Source organism: Lepidochelys kempii, chromosome 8, assembly GCF_965140265.1.
Source record: "Lepidochelys kempii isolate rLepKem1 chromosome 8, rLepKem1.hap2, whole genome shotgun sequence".
Classification (NCBI taxonomy): domain Eukaryota; kingdom Metazoa; phylum Chordata; order Testudines; family Cheloniidae; genus Lepidochelys; species Lepidochelys kempii.
The window spans coordinates 52,792,175-52,810,881 of NC_133263.1; the positions used below are offsets into that span (position 1 = coordinate 52,792,175).

The window sequence follows — 18,707 nt, forward strand, 5'->3', positions numbered from 1 at the left end:
TTTGTACTCATTTGCTTCCCCCCCTCCCCTGTCTAGGGGACTCATTCTTCTAGGTCACACTGCAGTCACTCACAGAGAAGGTGCAGCGAGGTAAATCTAGCCATGTATCAATCAGAGGCCAGGCTAACCACCTTGTTCCAATAACAACGATAACTTAGGTGCACCATTTCTTATTGGAACCCTCCGTGAAGTCCTGCCTGAAATACTCCTTGATGTACAGACACCCCCTTTGTTGATTTTAGCTCCCTGAAGCCAACCCTGTAAGCCGTGTCGTCAGTCGCCCCTCCCTCCGTCAGAGCAACGGCAGACAATCGTTCTGCGCCTTTTTTCTGTGCGGACGCCATACCAAGGCAAGCATGGAGGCCGCTCAGCTCACTTTGGCAATTAGGAGCACATTAAACACCACACGCATTATCCAGCAGTATATGCAGCACCAGAACCTGGCAAAGCGATACCGGGCGAGGAGGCGACGTCAGTGCGGTCCCGTGAGTGATCAGGACATGGACACAGATTTCTCTGAAAGCATGGGCCCTGACAATGCATGCATCATGGTGCTAATGGGGCAGGTTCATGCTGTGGAACGCCGATTCTGGGCTCGGGAAACAAGCACAGACTTGTGGGACCACATAGTGTTGCAGGTCTGGGACGATTCCCAGTGGCTGCAAAACTTTCGCATGCGTAAGGGCACTTTCATGGAACTTTGTGACTTGCTTTCCCCTGCCCTGAGGCGCACGAATACCAAGATGAGAGCAGCCCTCACAGTTGAGAAGCGAGTGGCGATAGCCCTGTGGAAGCTTGCAACGCCAGACAGCTACCGGTCAGTTGGGAATCAATTTGGAGTGGGCAAATCTACTGTGGGGGCTGCTGTGATGCAAGTAGCCCACGCAATCAAAGATCTGCTGATATCAAGGGTAGTGACCCTGGGAAATGTGCAGGTCATAGTGGATGGCTTTGCTGCAATGGGATTCCCTAACTGTGGTGGGGCTATAGACGGAACCCATATCCCTATCTTGGCACCGGAGCACCAAGCCGCCGAGTACATAAACCGCAAGGGGTACTTTTCGATAGTGCTGCAAGCTCTGGTGGATCACAAGGGACGTTTCACCAACATCAACGTGGGATGGCCGGGAAAGGTCATGATGCTCGCATCTTCAGGAACTCTGGTCTGTTTCAAAAGCTGCAGGAAGGGACTTTATTCCCAGACCAGAAAATAACTGTTGGGGATGTTGAAATGCCTATATGTATCCTTGGGGACCCAGCCTACCCCTTAATGCCATGGCTCATGAAGCCGTACACAGGCAGCCTGGACAGTAGTCAGGAGCTGTTCAACTACAGGCTGAGCAAGTGCAGAATGGTTGTAGAATGTGCATTTGGACGTTTAAAGGCGCGCTGGCGCAGTTTACTGACTCGCTTAGACCTCAGCGAAACCAATATTCCCACTGTTATTACTGCTTGCTGTGTGCTCCACAATATCTGTGAGAGTAAGGGGGAGACGTTTATGGCGGGGTGGGAGGCTGAGGCAAATCGCCTAGCTGCTGGTTACTCGCAGCCAGACACCAGGGCGGTTAGAAGAGCACAGGAGGGCGCGGTACGCATCAGAGAAGCTTTGAAAACCAGTTTCATGACTGGCCAGGCTACGGTGTGAAAGTTCTGTTTGTTTCTCCTTGATGAAACCCCCCGCCCCTTGGTTCACTCTACTTCCCTGTAAGCTAACCACCCTCCCCTCCTCCCTTTAATCACCGCTTGCAGAGGCAATAAAGTCATTGCTGCTTCACAGTCATGCATTCGTTATTCATTCATCACACAAATAGGGAGATGACTACCAAGGTATCCCAGGAGGGGTGGTGGAGGAGGGAAGGAAAATGCCACACAGCACTTTAAAAGTTTACAACTTTAAAATTTATTGAATGCCAGCCTTCTTTTTTTTGGGCAATCCTCTGTGGTGGAGTGGCTGGTTGGCCAGAGGCCCCCCCACCGCGTTCTTGGGCGTCTGGGTGTGGAGGCTATGGAACTTGGGGAGGAGGGAGGTTGGTTACAGAGGGGCTGCAGTGGCAGTCTGTGCTCCAGCTGCCTTTGCTGCAGCTCAACCATACACTGGAGCATACTGGTTTGGTCCTGCAGCAGCCTCAGCATTGAATCCTGCCTCCTCTCATCACGCTGCCGCCACATTTGAGCTTCAGCCCTGTCTTCAGCCCGCCACTTACTCTCTTCAGCCCTCCACCTCTCCTCCCGGTCATTTTGTGCTTTCCTGCACTCTGACATTATTTGCCTCCACGCATTCGTCTGTGCTCTGTCAGTGTGGGAAGACAGCATGAGCTCGGAGAACATTTCATCGCGAGTGCGTTTTTTTTTCTTCCTAAGCTTCACTAGCCTCTGGGAAGGAGAAGATCCTGTGATCATTGAAACACATGCAGCTGGTGGAGAAAAAAAAAGGGACAGCGGTATTTAAAAAGACACATTTTATAAAACAGTGGCTACACTCTTTCAGGGTAAACCTTGCTGTTAACATTACATACATAGCACATGTGCTTTCGTTACAAGGTCGCATTTTGCCTCCTCCCACCGCGTGACTACCCCCTCAACCTTCCCCCCTCCCTGTGGCTAACAGCGGGGAACATTTCTGTTTAGCCACAGGCAAACAGCCCAGCAGGAATGGGCTCCTCTGAGTGTCCCCTGAAGAAAAGCACTCTATTTCAACCAGGTGACCATGAATTATATCTCACTCTCCTGAGGATAACACAGAGAGATAAAGAACGGATGTTGTTTGAATGCCAGCAAACATACACTGCAATGCTTTGTTCTACAATGATTCCCGAGTACGTGTTACTGGCCTGGAGTGGTAAAGTGTCCTACCATGAAGGACGCAATAAGGCTGCCCTCCCCATAAACCTTTTGCAAAGGCTTTAGGACTACATCTAGGAGAACCGCAAATGCCAGGGCAAAGTAATCCTTTCACATGCTTGCTTTTAAACCATGTATAGCATTTTAAAAGGTACACTCACCAGAGGTCCCTTCTCCGCCTGCTGGGTCCAGGAGGCAGCCTTGGGTGGGTTCGGGGGGTACTGGCTCCAGGTCTAGGGTGAGAAACAGTTCCTGGCTGTCGGGAAAACCGGTTTCTCCGCTTGCTTGCTGTGAGCTATCTACAACCTCCTCCTCATCATCATCTTCTTCGTCCCCAAAACCTGCTTCCGTATTGCCTCCATCTCCATTGAAGGCGTCAAACAACACGGCTGGGGTAGTGGTGGCTGAACCCCCTAAAATGGCATGCAGCTCGTCATAGAAGCGGCATGTTTGGGGCTCTGACCCAGAGCGGCTGTTCGCCTCTCTGGTTTTCTGGTAGGCTTGCCTCAGCTCCTTCAGTTTCACGCGGCACTGCTTCGGGTCCCTGTTATGGCCTCTGTCCTTCATGCCCTGGGAGATTTTCACAAAGGTTTTGGCATTTCGAAAACTGGAACGGAGTTCTGATAGCACGGATTCCTCTCCCCAAACAGCGATCAGATCCCGTACCTCCCATTCGGTCCATGCTGGAGCTCTTTTGCGATTCTGGGACTCCATCATGGTCACCTGTGCTGATGAGCTCTGCATGGTCACCTGCAGCTTGCCACGCTGGCCAAACAGGAAATGAGATTCAAAAGTTCGCGGTTCTTTTCCTGTCTACCTGGCCAGTGCATCTGAGTTGAGAGTGCTGTCCAGAGCGGTCATAATGGAGCACTCTGGGATAGCTCCCGGAGGCCAATACCATCGAATTGTGTCCACAGTACCCCAAATTCGAGCCGGCAACGTCGATTTAAGCGCTAATCCACTTGTCAGGGGTGGAGTAAGGAAATCGATTTTAAGAGCCCTTTAAGTCGAAATAAAGGGCTTCATTGTGTGGACGGGTGCAGGTTTACATCGATTTAACACTGCTAAATTCGACCTAAAGTCCTAGTGTAGACCAGGGCAAAGAGTGCATTCACTATGAGTCGGAGGAAACAAAAGGAAGGCACAGTCATCTAGGAAAGAAAGAAACCCATATCATTAACTTGTTAAATAAGTCATTGTTAGAGACTGAGGAAGGTAAAATGTAGAATCGAGAGTCTATAGAATATATACTACCCACAAAGGGAGGAAGAGAAAAAGACTGAGAAAAAGACACTAGAGGGGGTGGAAGCTCAATACTTTGAAATGTGTAGGTAGAATGGTTTGAGCTCTTGACCCTTAGTCTTTCATGTTTCTTCCTCCAGGTAGAAAGATAAGAGAGATTCCATTACAGATGCGAAACTCTTTACAAAATCTAAGATGAGGCTTTATTCTAGCAATATGGAAAGGATTGACTCAGTATTTAAGAAACTATCAGTGGAGAACTTAAGTTACAGAGGGGCAGAGTACAGAAGGGATTTATGCTGAATTTTTTAAATTGTTATTATATTAAATAAGCTACCAAGCATCTGCAATAGGAACTAGTGCCTCAAGTTTCTATTGTCAGATTGGTGTTGGGTGGGAGGTAAATATGGGGTAAATTAATAAAATAAAAAAGAAACCTGAAAAGGTTCAATTAAAAGAATTGCCTGCCTTCTTTTTGGCTCTAAAGTTTTCTCAGTAGAGGTTTCTTATGGATTTATGTTCTTGATTGCTTAAAATTGTATTGTGTTTGAGTTTTAGTAACCTCAGGATAAACTCTAAATAGGCTGCTTGGGTCCAAGGATTAACCTGACTAAAGCAGTGTGGTAATAAGTATTGTTTTCAGGGCCAAATTTTGTGTGTTAAGCTGGAGAAAGGAGGAAAGCGGATCAATATTCAAAAAGTTCTTTTCTCACTCTTCACTCCAAGCCCATGGTACTTTTCTTAATTTTGTTCCGCTTTTGCAGGAGGTTCGCAGTGAAGATGATATAAAGCAGAGCAATGCTTCCAGCCCACTTCCAACTGATGTAGAGACCCGCAGCCCTTCCCCAGTCTCCATCTCCAGTAGTGAGACTAGTAGCATCATGCAGAAGCTCAAGAAAATGCGCAGCCGAATGGATGAAAAGTAACTATTTTTATAAAAGCTGTTTTGTTTATTTTAATAAAACTAGTAGCAGAAAATAAGTAAATGCTTTGTTTTATTAGCAGTAGATGACACTGCCAAGGCTGCTCCCTTTTACTACAGCAGCCCTTCAGTTTAAATGCCGTGCCATTAATTTATATGAGGAGTTGAAATGAAGTTGAGTACAACTTGGGAAAGTGTCTCCTGCAGTTCAGTTCAGATAGATCTTTAAGACTACTAAGATACAGTGCCTGTGTCCTCTGTTTGGGCATCTCACTTTATCCCTTTCACTTTTTAAGGGGACATTTATGTAATAATGCTTTGATGTTACAGTACATCTTTGCCCTGCATTCTAACAGAAATCTGCTGGCACGTTAGTTGACTTCAAATTCTGATTTGCAGATCACTGGCTAGCTGATCATATAGTTCTGGCTCTCCTTGTTTTTAACTGCTAAATTGGATTAAAAATCATCTAAAGATAAATTACTTTTCACTGAAGCAATTGTTGTAGGTGGCATGGGGTGGTGTTTGACCATGAATGGGAAGGGGAGATGGTCTGAATGATTATGAAGGAAATAGTAGGCACTCCATGAGATAATCCCGCTGTTAATATGTGGTCCATACACTGAGAAAAATTGAGAACATGTGAGCCACAGGCACTTATTGGAAAGCAGAATACAGGGTATTTAAATTTAGTTACCTATTTTATTTTATTTCATAAATGGCTTTTACAGTATGCTTGCTTAAAGGAGATACAACCTAATTGGAGGGCACTAGATGCAGTACAATGAACAAAGAGATTGTCAGATCCAGAACGTCCTTCAGGGAATTTGGATGGTATAAATTTCACAGTGAAATAACCCTTGTTCCCTAAAGATTGGTATTAGCTATGGCTCTACATTCCTGCTGTACAAGGTAACGAAGGAGCAAATTCATTGCTTCATGATGAGTAAAATTTTTCCTTGAGGCATGCCCTTTGTGTAATGCCTGTATAGTATATATGTCAAAGGATATAAATACTTTGTTGCAGAGCCCCTAGTTCCTTTTGTCTTATTTCATTGGTTAAGTATCACATTTTCAAGTCAGAAATGTTTAGGCCATCAAAGACTGCAACTTGAAGGGCATGTGAAAAATAATTTCATCAGAGCTTGTAGCCAAACTCAAGCTGATCTGAACAGATGAGATATTTGTAAAATAAAAATATGGCATTCTTCTTCATGGAAAATATGCAGAAGCAATTCAATGTGGAAGTTTCTTGTTCTGCTTTAAAAGTCCCACATACGTCTAAAAGAAGTTAACTATTACAATTCAGTATGTCCACTAATCTTGGATATTAATCTAGTACCTTGAAGTTACCATATAAAAAGTATGTGGCCCTAACTGCCTTCAGCTCTTCTCTTTTGACCTTTAACTATGGGTCACCACTATTAATAGTCTTAAAGTAATTGCTGTAAATAGCTTTAAACTTGTTACTAGTTAAGGTAATTATAGTTTAGTCCATACTATGCAGATTTTCTGCTGTTTTTTCTCTTTTTGTCTCTAGAATCCCAAGATGTTGGGTCCAGAGAAAAGGTCATGAATCAAATGTTACACATCTTGTAATGACAAGATATCCATGACTCATTAGCATATTGGATACTTGAAATGCCTGGGGAGGGGCATAAGTCCTCCCTATGTTAGATTCTCGGTAACTATGGTAATGAAAGCTCAGATACTAAGGGGGCCCATATAGTAAGAAATAACTTGACAGAAGGTCAGTCTGATTGCACAGTCTTTACCCACTTTGGGTCTAAAAGGAAGTCTTCTGACCCAGACCCCACTGATTGGTGTTGAGTGGCCTGAACCCTCAGTTCAGTTCTCTTCTTTAAAGAAGAAACAGCATTCAGGACAACTGAGACACTGACTATAAAGTCTTAAGGATCTGTGCCTCCGAAGTTAGTCATGCTAAACCAAGTCCATCTTTATACAAGAAGCGTTGAGATTTAACTATGCCCTAACATAGACAAATCCTTTTAGAATGGGAAGGGCCACTCTGTTTATGGGCAATAATGGGTTCCAGAGTTCCCCAAAAAGAAAGGGTTTTTCTCCTTAGAACAAAAGAAGGTCTTTGAGTCTTCAAGGTTAAGAATCGGACAGATTGATCACAAGAATGAAATTTCCGGTGGCAACAGATGCCATAATTCAGAATTGGTTCACAGTTCTTGAATTTTGAAATCATACTTACTTACCTTGATAAGAGTAGCTCTATAGGAAGTATCATAGGTGACTGAGTATCAAGGCGTAGCCATGTTAGTCTATATCCACAAAAACAACAAGGAGTCCGGTGGTACCTTAAAGACTAACAGATTTATTTGGGCGTAAGCTTTCGTGAGTAAAACACCACTTCTTAAGATGCAACTGATACGCTTTTTTTTATCAGTGACTGATGCACTTTTTAATGGAAGTATTTCTATGCCAAAAATTTTTTTGGTAATATTTAATGTTCATCTTGTATTGTACTAGATACCTCTCTTCTTTCTCCAGGAGTGTAGATCATTAAATAATGCTTATCTTTACAGAAAAAGAGTTAGTTACTGGTAGATAACGACCCCATTACAATCTTGTAAAATTGTTATAAAATCTTCAGCCTTGGCACACAGTAAACATACCTTTAATATGATAGGGAAAGGCCTAATGATATTTTAGTTGCCAGTCAAAACAATTGCCCTAGTTCAGTAGAATTTTCAAGACTGGCTAGCAGAACAGTTGCCCTCCTTTATCGCGCTCTGAGCAGTAAGAAATGGAAATTATGCCTTTGTGTGGTTTAATATATCGTTCCAATGTTATCTCATTGCTTCTTGTGCTGTGGATTGTGTGTGTGTTTGGTAGAAGTTCAGGGAGGAGTAGCACTTTCTTTAAACTTAAATTTAACTTTTACTTTTGCCAAACAGATTATGCCAAATGGATATTTTTTACGTAATTAATATTTTGCTACATGGTTCTGAAACGGTATGTTTGTTCATAAAAACCAGCATTGCAGACTGCGGAGTTCTCCCAAGGATGTAGCAAAGAATACGGTTAAATCAAAGCAGTACAGCAAGACAGTATTGGCAGAATTTTTGCGGGTGGGGAAGGGAAGCCATCCCTTGAAAGGGAACTAATATTGAATTAGTCTAATTGCATAAGGTGCAGGAAAAAAACTGAATGATAAGAATTAACTAAAAGCAAACTGGGGAAGAAGAGGGCTTTAAAAGCCAGCTATACTTCAGACTGGAAATGAATGCTGGACTTGCTGGACTCTGTGGCAAAGGAGAGATTCTTCACACTTCTGTGACAGCTTCAATACCTATCTTCTGCTAAGAAGGGAAGAGAAAAAGAGTTTCTGTCTTAATCCTTGTAGTATGCATGTGAACAGGAGCATGCTCTGTCAAAGAGAATTAACACTTTTTTCCCCTTGTGTCCTCTGTGTATGCAGCTTCAACAATAATCATCCATGCACCATAGGAAATAGAAGAACTAACCTAATCTTTTGCTTTATCTTAACGTGTTTCTTACCTTGCACTGTAATAGTGAGCTATCTGTAGCATGGCTTTTCCTCTGAATAACTTTTAGGGGCTACACTATATTTTAAATATTATCATCCAACTGGCTTCAGGAATTTTGTAATATGGATGCAATTTTGTTGCACTTTAGTACTTTTAAGTGAAACAGGCAGTGTGTAAATGTGAGACCAAGACTATGCTTTGCTGAGAATGAAAAATGGCAACATCTGCATTCCAGCTAGAAATAGAAGTACCCGTGAACATTTCAGGCTGTTTTTCTGAATCACTGCACTATTTTTGAACCAGGTGGTGCTACTAATTAGATCAGTGGCATTTATCTTTGGAAAAATGGTCAGATTCATCTTCGAACCTACAAGTGAAAATGTGTTTAGGGGTCTCAGAATAGTACCATTGTCCACATCATAAAACAAACAAGTCCTCTACTGAGGACTGGAATAGCAGGAGGTGCTAAAGACCCAGGATTGAGGTGTGTGCACAGAACTGCAAATGGAAGCTTATACACAAGCAACAAAACTACTACCAAAATCTGAAATTAACCTAGATAACAATATGAAAAGAAGCTTGCATTTAATTGACAGAATAAATTGTTACATTTTATGCATAGAAGTAGTGATGTTCTGTTGCCCTTGGAGTGACAACATACAATTTTTCTGTTTAAGATGAGGTGATGTAATCCATGTAATGTTAACACATTTTTAAAATTCTTTGTTAGCTGCTCTCCTTTTCTTGTTCTTTCTGTCTTTTTGATATCTTGGTTTTAAACTCTTCCTCCTTATTTTGTAGACACTGCTCTCCTGTTCACTACTTCTTCTCTGTCTTTACGTCTCACCACTGGGCCTCTCTCAGTGTCTGTTTTCCCAACCTCCATCCCAAATTCCAGCTGTATATCTACAACCAATTGGTCAGGTAACGGCACCTTTTTCAGTGGTGTACTCTTTGATAGAGCATGCTCTGTTCATTCCTAAACAGCTAGGAGGCTCCTCATCAGAATAGAATTCCAACACTTGCCTCACTGTTTCCAAATTAATCTGCTGTTGCTGAATATAATTTCCTGAGCAGTAGGTAAGAACACAAAATGGACTGCTTATTATTGAGCTGCTGCAACAGAGCAGTAATTGAAAACTTTATCAAGCGCTGGGCTTGAAGTCTGGACGCCTCAGCTTCTATTTAGTTATTGCATCTGTGTTTGGAGAGAGCACCACATTTAACCTTTTAAACTGCACAACTAAGTTTTGTTTATTCAATGGTTTCTATTAACCTTTTGGAACTGATGGGTTAAGAAATACAGCATTAGCACAGTTAGCCTTTGAAAATAGTAATGGTGTGGTGTGAATGCCTTTCTCTCCCCCGCTCCCCACTGACCAAAAAAAACAAGAGAAACCTCTTGCCCAGTATGTATTAGAGTTTTCACTGGATTATTTTCTGTAGAGATCCCTGCTCTATAGGATGCATGTGCGTGCCTGGTGTTACATTGGAACACTCTAGAATATAGCAAATATTGAGGTTGTATACGTATTCTCTTGTGGTTTGGACCATTCAGTCCTCTAGGTTGTAAAAGGTTTCAGAGTAGCAGCGGTGTTAGTCTGTATTTGCAAAAAGAAAAGGAGTACTTGTGGCACCTTAGAGACTAACCAATTTATTTGATCATAAGCTTTCGTGAGCTACTGCTCACTTCATCGGATGCATTCAGTGGAAAATACAGTGAGGAGATATAAATACACACAGAACATGAAAAAATGGGTGTTATCATACACCCTGTAAGGAGAGTGATCACTTAAGATGAGCTATTACCAGCAGGGGTGAGGGGAGAAAACCTTTTGTAGTGGTAATCAAGGTGGGCCATTTCCAGCAGTTAACAAGAACGTCTGAGGAACGGGGGGGGGAGGAAATAAACATGGGGAAATAGTTTTATTTTGTGTAATGACTCATCCACTCCCAGTCTCTATTCAAGCCTAAGTTAATTGTATCCAGTTTGCAAATTAATTCCAATTCAGCAGTCTCTCGTTGGAGTCTGTTTTTGAAGTCTTTTTGTTGTAATATTGCGACTTTTAGATCAGAGATCGAGTGACCAGAGAGATTGAAGTGTTCTCCAACTGGTTTATGAATGTTATAATTCTTGATATCTGATTTGTGTCCATTTATTCTTTTACGTAGAGACTGTCCAGTTTGACCAATGTACATGGCAGAGGGGCATTGCTGGCACATGATGGCATATATCACATTGGTAGATGTGCAGGTGAACAAGCCTCTGATAGTGTGGCTGATGTGATTAGGCCCTATGATGATGTCCCCTGAATAGATATGTGGACACATTTGGCAACGGGCTTTGTTGCAAAGATAGGTTCCTGGGTTAGTGGTTCTGTGGTGTGGTGTGTGGTTGCTGGTGAGTATTTGCTGCAGGTTGGGGGGCTGTCTGTAGGCAAGGACTGGCCTGTCTCCCAAGATTTGTGAGAGTGAAGGGTCGTCCTTCAGGATAGGTTGTAGATCCTTGATGATGCGTTGGAGCGGTTTTAGTTGGGGGCTGAAGGTGATGGCTAGTGGCGTTCTGTTATTTTCTTTGTTAGGCCTGTCCTGTAGTAGGTGACTTCTGGGTACTCTTCTGGCTCTGACAATCTGTTTCTTCACTTCAGCAGGTGAGTATTGTAGTTGTAAGAATGCTTGATAGAGATCTTGTACGTGTATGTCTCTGTCTGAGGGGTTGGAGTAAATGCGGTTGTATCGTAGAGCTTGGCTGTAGACAATGAATCATGTGGTGTGGTCTGGGTGAAAGCTGGAGGCACGTAGGTAGGAATAGCGGTCAGTAGGTTTCCGGTATAGGGTGATGTTTGTGACCATCGCTTCTTAGCACCGTAGTGTCCAGGAAGTGGATCTTTTGTGTGGACTGGTCCAGGCTGAGGTTGATGGTGGGATGGAAATTGTTGAAATCGTGGTGGAATTCCTCAAGGGCTTCTTTTGCATGGGTCCAGATGATGAAGATGTCATCGGTGTAGCGCAAGTAGAGTAGGGGCATTGGGGGACGAGAGCTGAGGAAGCGTTGTTCTAAGTCAGCCATAAAAATGTTGGCATACTGTGGGGCCATGCGGGTACCCATAGCAGTGCCGCTGACTTGAAGGTATACATTGTCCCCAAATGTGAAATAGTTATGGGTGAGGACAAACTCACAAAGTTCAGCCACCAGGTTTGCCGTGACATTATCGGGGATACTGTTCCTGACGGCTTGTAGTCCATCTTTGTGTGGAATGTAGGTGTAGAGGGCTTCTACATCCATAGTGGCCAGGATGGTGTTTTCAGGAAGGTCACCGATGGATGGTAGTTTCCTCAGGAAGTCAGTGGTGTCTCGAAGATATCTGGGAGTGCTGGTAGCATAGGGCCTGAGGACAATCCTGCTGTCAGGGTGCCAATGCCTGAGATGATGGGTCGTCCAGGATTTCCAGGTTTATGGATCTTGGGTAGCAGATAGAATACCCCAGGTTGGGGTTCCAGGGATGTGTCTGTGCGGATTTGTTCTTGTGCTTTTTCAGGGAGTTTCTTGAGCAAATGATGTAGTTTCTTTTGGTAACCCTCAGTGGGATCAGAGGGTAATGGCTTGTAGAAAGTGGTGTTGGAGAGCTGCCGAGCAGCCTCTTGTTCATATTCCAACCTATTCGTGATGACGACAGCACCTCCTTTGTCAGCCTTTTTGATTATGATGTCAGAGTTGTTTCTGAGGCTGTGGATGGCATTGTGTTCTGCACGGCTGAGGTTATGGGGCAAGTAATGCTGCTTTTCCACAATTTCAGCCCGTGCGTATTGGTGGAAGCACTCTATGTAGAAGTCCAGTCTGTTGTTTTGACCTTCAGGAGGAGTCCACCTAGAATCCTTCTTTTTGTAGTGTTGGTAGGAAGGTCTCTGTGGATTAGTATGTTGTTCAGAGGTGTGTTGGAAATATTCCTTGAGTCGGAGATGTCGAAAATAGGATTCTAGGTCACCACAGTACTGTATCATGTTCGTGGGGGTGGAGGGGCAGAAGAAGAGGCCCCGAGATAGGACAGATTCTTCTGCTGGGCTAAGAGTATAGTTGGATAGATTAACAATATTGCTGGGTGGGTTAAGGGAACCATTGCTGTGGCCTCTTGTGGCATGTAGTAGTTTAGATAATTTAGTGTCCTTTTTCTTTTGTAGAGAAGCAAAGTGTGTGTTGTAAATGGCTTGTCTAGTTTTTATAAAGTCCAGCCACGAGGAAGTTTGTGTGGAAGTTTGGTTGCAGTTCCCACCCATCCCTTTCTTTTCTCTTACCACTGTGGATTGAAGGTCAAAACCCTTGTTTTCTCTGGACTCCTTTTGGCTTGTTCGGCTAGTGTCATCATAAATAGTTAATGTTTGTGTAGCTGTTAATTTTTATGGCAAGTTAATTGGTTCTTCATGTCATTCTTTGGATCCATGAGTTGATACAGTAGGCATCTGGTTCGGCATGGTTTTGTCAGCTCCTGCTCTTTTGAATTCATTTCAAGATCAGAGAATGTTATATGCCTTATATTGAGGTTATCTGCATGGACTGTATGGGGTTTATACAACTTCATGAAACTCGCAGGAGTGGGTGGATGAGATTCTGTGGTCTGCGTTGTGCAGGAGGTCAGACTAGATGATCATGATGGTCCCTTCTGACCTTAATATCTATGAACCTATCTATGATTCCATTTATTTCTATTGTCAAAGTGGCTGAGTCTGAGAAGAATCTGAGGTTGAAGTAATGTACATTGTATGAGGCAAAGATTTTTGTATTCAGACCAGTGTATCCAGTTTCTGGGTGAGTGATACTTCCCACAGAGGTATATGCTTTATGCAGATTTCCTCCACTTCCCCTCCCAAAATACTCAGAGTGGGAGTCCCACCTATGTATGTTGAAGAAAGTCCAACAGGCTAATCTGATTTTAGCTGAAATGTATTAATGAATTGGAGTCTGGAATATCTTCTGCCTAGAAGTCCAACTCTGAGAAATCACTGGGTTCAAGAATGCCTCAAGGACAACAGTGCTCACTGGACTCAGATCCCACTATTCCCTCTCTTGGAAGGAAGAGGAGAAGACACATGATGTTTCTCTCGGTCCTTTATGGATTCCTGAAATAAGTTATGGAGACTTTGGCCTCAGTGAAGATCAAGCTAGGATGCAGTTAGAGGTCTGCTCCAGGGTTCGCAAACGTATCAGGCATCTATGCAAAATCCTTCTGAAATAATCATAAGAGATCCACATGGCCTTGGACTTGTTGGCCCAGCAGTCTTGATCCTTTTCCCCTGAGTGGAGGAGAAAGAAGAAATAGAGAATAATCATTCAAGTAACTGCTGCTTCCTCCTCTTCAACTGATGAGTCTGTGCATACATACCATCCTTTTATGTCTCAATTTGATGACTTTAGGAAGTTTCAGGAGTTATTGAGCAGAATGGCAGAGGAGTTGTATATTTAAATTCGGATAATTCATGGAACATCATCTCACCACTTGTTTACTATCATTCAGCTCCAGCAGAACACAGCAACTATCCCCTTATTCCTTCTGAAAACCTCTGACTATCATCCACCTCTATCCCACAGACATTTAACCCTGCTGATAATCACCAAATCCCAGATCTCTTATTGTGGCAGTTAATAAGAAAACAAAGTAAAGAAGGGTTAACCCATCACGATCAGAATGTTGGGGGAGTAATTTTATTCCTCTGCTGTGCTTCAGAAGAGAATAAGGATTCATCAAATGATATTGGAACAGTACAATTTCTTGGCTTGGGGCGGACTTCTCCTATTAATGGACTGGCTTCCAAAATAGTTGAAAAAAGAGGCCAGGGTAGTTGTGCCTGAAGATCAAAAGGAGGCAAATCATTCCTCTAATGTGGCTTGATTCCTTAGACACAACTCAATTGGTAGTCATGGCAGTGACTTACCAATGAATTATGTCTAAGGAGGCCAGGCATTCCACAAGATGTTCTAGCGAGTAGAAATATCTTCCTTTTGAGGCCTCCCCACATATTTAATTATAAGACCAATTATACAATGGAAGAGAGAAAAATTCTAGGTCGTCTTGGAAATTTTTGACTGGATTGATCCTCCTACAGGAAAAAGCTAACTTTCCAGTATCCAGGTGCTGCAGAGCAATCATCTGAACACTTTGAGAAACCCCCATCAGACACGGTCATTCTGGCAGAAAAAACTTTAGTTAGCAGAGATAAAGGAACTTATCTACAGCTTGGTGGTCTGTGCCAGTGGCTCCCAAAGCTTATTGGTTCATGTACCACCAACTTAAAAAAAAAATGTATGAAGTGAATGGATGGAATATCAAGCTCACATAGTACCCATGGTACATGAACCATATAGTTTGGCAACCCCTCATCCAGGTACAGTTTTTGAGACAGTAAATTTGATATGCATACAAGAGCCTTAAGATAATAAATGTGGCAGGTTATTTTTGTTTCTGCTTAGGAGCCAACTTCCTTCTTTATTTTTCATGAATCATAGAGTTGCAATTACCTCAGGCAGATGGGTGCTTGAGGTTGGTTTCAAAAAGATTACGCCATCTAATTCTTCTCTGTTTCTTACCAATCTTTTCTTATCAGTTTCGAAAATATACTGAGAAGTAATTGTCGTTTTTAATTGGAAAAAGATAGCAAATGTCACCTCTGTGGCCTACATTAACAGACTAGGGTGGGCTGAAGGAGTTGAGCTTCATCCTGTTCCATTGTTCAGAGGAACTTTTTGCAATCTAGTAACCAGCTGGCTGTCCAATTTAGCTGATCATTTATGTGATGGGCTTTAAATATGAAGACCTTGTACCAGGAAAACTATCTCTGAATCCTGCTGTGTTCCAATGGATAATATGCTCATTGGCCCTTAGCACATCAGTCTGTTTTGTAGCAGCAGCAAGGTAACACTTTATTCAAAGGTGATTGTCACAGATGCCTGTCACAACATTGCCCAGAGGGTCTGTTTTTATACACCTTCCCTTCTGTGCCTCTTCTAATAAAAAAGATTCAGAAAATGGAGATCCAGAGAAAATAATCTTAGTGGCACCCCATTGTTTGCAGTGATCTTGTAGCTGTATTGGTCTCAGAATATGAGAGACAACGTAGGTGGGATAATATCTTTTATTCGATCAATTTCTGTTTGTGGAAGATATAAGCTCTCAAGCTAAACAGAGCTCTGCTTCAGGTCTGAGGGATGGAAGCAGAACGTCTCAGCTAATACAGGTTAAGCAGAAGGGATAAGTGTGTTGGAGGTCATTACTTGAAATGAAGTGGGTTATTGGGGGTTAGACTGTTATGCATAAAGGGTTTGAAATGGGCAATTAAGGATAGCAGACAGTGCAGTGTTATAAATTGTTGTAATGAGTCATAAAAACAGTGCCCCTGTTAAGTGCATGGTGTTTGGTAGCTAGCAGAGTTATGAATGTAAGTTTCCAGGCTTGCCTTTTGCAGGTTTTATGCAGGTTTCCCTTGAGGACAAGTACTGAAAAATCACCTTTGTTGAATGATCACTGTGTGAAAAATTTTCTGCCGTGGATGATACGATATATTTTTGTCTTCTATCAATTTTCTATCTGAGCTCATTCGAGAGTGAGGTGATTGTCTGGTTTCACCCACTTAGTTGTTAATGGGGCATTTGATGTAGGACCCATGAATCTTGAACATGTTTTGTGGGGGATATTGATCATCATAGCAGTGGAGATATGTCTGGAGGTTTTGCATCTTGTTCTGTCAGGGTCTGGTGCTCCTTTGAGTTGGTGTGTACTGGTCTGTGGGGCGCATGTTTCTGATGATGAGCTGGGCGAGGCTGGTGGGTTGTTTGAAGGCCAGAAAAGGGGGTTCAGGAAGGATTTCTTTCATGGTGTGGTCCCTATCAAATATGGGTTGTAATTGTTCGATGATACCCCATAAGGGTTTCATTGTGGGTGGTAAGTAACAACTAGGGGTGTGCGGCCAGAGGGTTTCTCTTTCCTGTACTGAAACAGGTTCTCTGGGTGTTTTTGGATGGCCCTTTCCATGATGTGATCTACTTCTCTGGTGGCGTGTCCTTGTTTAGTGAAGGCCATTTTAAATGTGTTTAGGTGTGCATCTTGGACTTCCTCTTTGGAGCAAATTATGTGATATCTGAGTGCCTAGCTGTAAATAACAAATTATGTGGTGTGTCTGGAGTGGTTGCTGGATATGTGGAGGTAAGTGTGGTGATCAGTGGGTTTCTTGTGTATAGTCATTTGTAGGGTTCCATTATTTAAACTAATCGTGGTGTCCAGGAAATGGATGCTGGTATGGAAGTGTTCTAGCACCTCACTGGAAGATGAGACTCTGGTTTTCACTGCTCATACATTTACTGAACTACCTTTTGACTGTTATGACAACTGAACTTGTGCTTCTGGAATCCAGTCAGCCACAAAGAACTGGGAATTCGAAACACATCAGCCTGGCTGCTGAATGAAGCAAGACAGAGGTAGTTATCGTAATGAGGTCATTGTCACCTAATTGGTCTCCATAAAAGTTTCTGAGTCAAGGACCTACTTGACTAACTGGAATGGCTATGACATGCATAATTGAAAACAAGGAATAAAGAGTTAAACAGTCTTGGTGAAGAAACAAATGTGGACTCCATGGTGATCCAAGTATTGTCAATTACAGTTCCCTCAAGATGCCTTATCCAGGGGTTTTGTACTAGGACTTCAAAGGAATATACTAGGCCCTAAATTCAGTTATGTGCTGCCAGGTAGAGGGATCACTCATAGGCCAGCAACATGTATTATATCATATATTTTTTCAAAGTACTGAAGAAACTCAGACCTCCAAAGAGGTTAATATGTCCAACATGGAGTCTCAATTTAATCTTAAAATCCCTCCTTTCACATCCCTTTGAACCATTAAAGTAAGTTTCTCTATACTGCTTTAGTCTTAGTGTGTTTCATGATATCAATCACATCTCCATGCCAAGTATAAGAGATTCAGAGTACTTTACATGTGAATTATAAATACATCCCCAAGGACAAAATGATACTGAAAATCGAGGAGGAATTCATCCCCTTCAAAGGTGGTCAGTGTTCCACAGAGCCCAAGATATAGTTCTACCTTCCTTCTGCCTCCATTTCTCAATGCAGGAAAGAGAAGCGGTGGCACACTCTGGATGTCCGATGGCTCCTGAAAATATATCTTCATATTCAGAAAATCTAATTTTTATTTGGGAGTTTCCATGTAGTTAACTGAAGGAAAAAGGCATGTGAAGACACCATTTCCAAGAGCAGGGATCCATACAGACAATATTAAAAGAAGAGTTACTTATCAGTACCTATAGTTCTTCAATTGGATTGTCAGTATGGAACCATATGCCCTCTTCTTATGGTTGCTTGTGTATTTGGAAAGAACTTGAGACATTTAGGGTTGCAGTATCTTCTATACCAGTGAAGACAGTAGGGAGAATGTTGGGATCCATGAAAAAGAATGCTCACAATCCCAATGGTCACTGTTTTCTAGAGGGTTCTGACTTAATGGTAACAGCCTTTTTGCATGCCCAGGAGTGGGGATCACTACAGACTATCTGTTCAAATTGGTTACTGGTGAGTAACCCTTCTATGTATAACTACAGTATTTAAAATCCTCAGAATTTGTAGGTGATTAGCTCCCTCCAGATTAGTGATCTGTTTATCATACTGTATCATAAAAGCTGGGCCTCAGAGTTATCCTAAGTGACCAGAAGTTAATCATGTGTGTGTTGACTTTCTGCTCAAAGTGGGCCTGGTGCAAGGTCAACCTTGAAACCTCTTTTAAGAGGACAAGCATTTAAAAAATCCAAAATGGTGGGTCTCTTGGTAGATTAAGAATTTTCCATCATAGTTTTTACATTAAAAACTTGCCCGCTTCTCATAGAAAGGAAATGTGCAGAAAGATATGAATTGGAAGATATCTGTTACACTTCTGATTTTTTTTCTGTGCTGTTCTACATAATTTGTCAATGAACCGCAATAAGTCCTACACAGTAGTAACAGTAAGTCATTTGCCTCTTTTTATTATATAGTTTTTTTCGTTTGTTTTTTGGAGATCTATGGAATGTCACAACATTGATATTCTCCTAGAAAACAACAAGTCTATATATCATGATGATAGAGCATCTGGCCATTGGGTCTTTTGGCTGTGGTAGACTGTTTTCCTGTTGTCTTCTGATA

At 42.5% G+C, this 18,707-nt stretch overlaps 2 protein-coding genes across 12 annotated transcripts in view; one reads left to right on the forward strand and one right to left on the reverse strand.

The window, feature by feature from the left end:
• The window catches only part of CEP350 (centrosomal protein 350), a 141,300-nt gene that overhangs the window by 82,930 nt on the left and 39,663 nt on the right, over positions 1-18,707 (forward strand). For 9 of the 11 annotated variants that reach the window (XM_073356563.1, XM_073356555.1, XM_073356565.1 and 6 more), the window contains 2 exons: positions 4,848-5,005; positions 9,328-9,450. In XM_073356563.1, coding sequence (XP_073212664.1) covers positions 4,848-5,005; positions 9,328-9,450 — 281 coding nt within the window. The remainder of the gene's footprint in view (positions 1-4,847; positions 5,006-9,327; positions 9,451-18,707) is intronic. The other 2 variants (XM_073356564.1, XM_073356566.1) reach the window with 1 other exon arrangement.
• Positions 1,457-3,970, reverse strand: LOC140915922 (uncharacterized). Its single transcript, XM_073356567.1, has 2 exons — positions 3,003-3,970; positions 1,457-2,414 (listed from the first exon to the last, which is right to left on the reverse strand). The coding sequence occupies exons 1-2, from the start codon at positions 3,583-3,585 to the stop codon at positions 1,894-1,896; spliced, it is 1,104 nt and encodes a 367-aa protein (XP_073212668.1). The 5' UTR covers positions 3,586-3,970; the 3' UTR covers positions 1,457-1,893.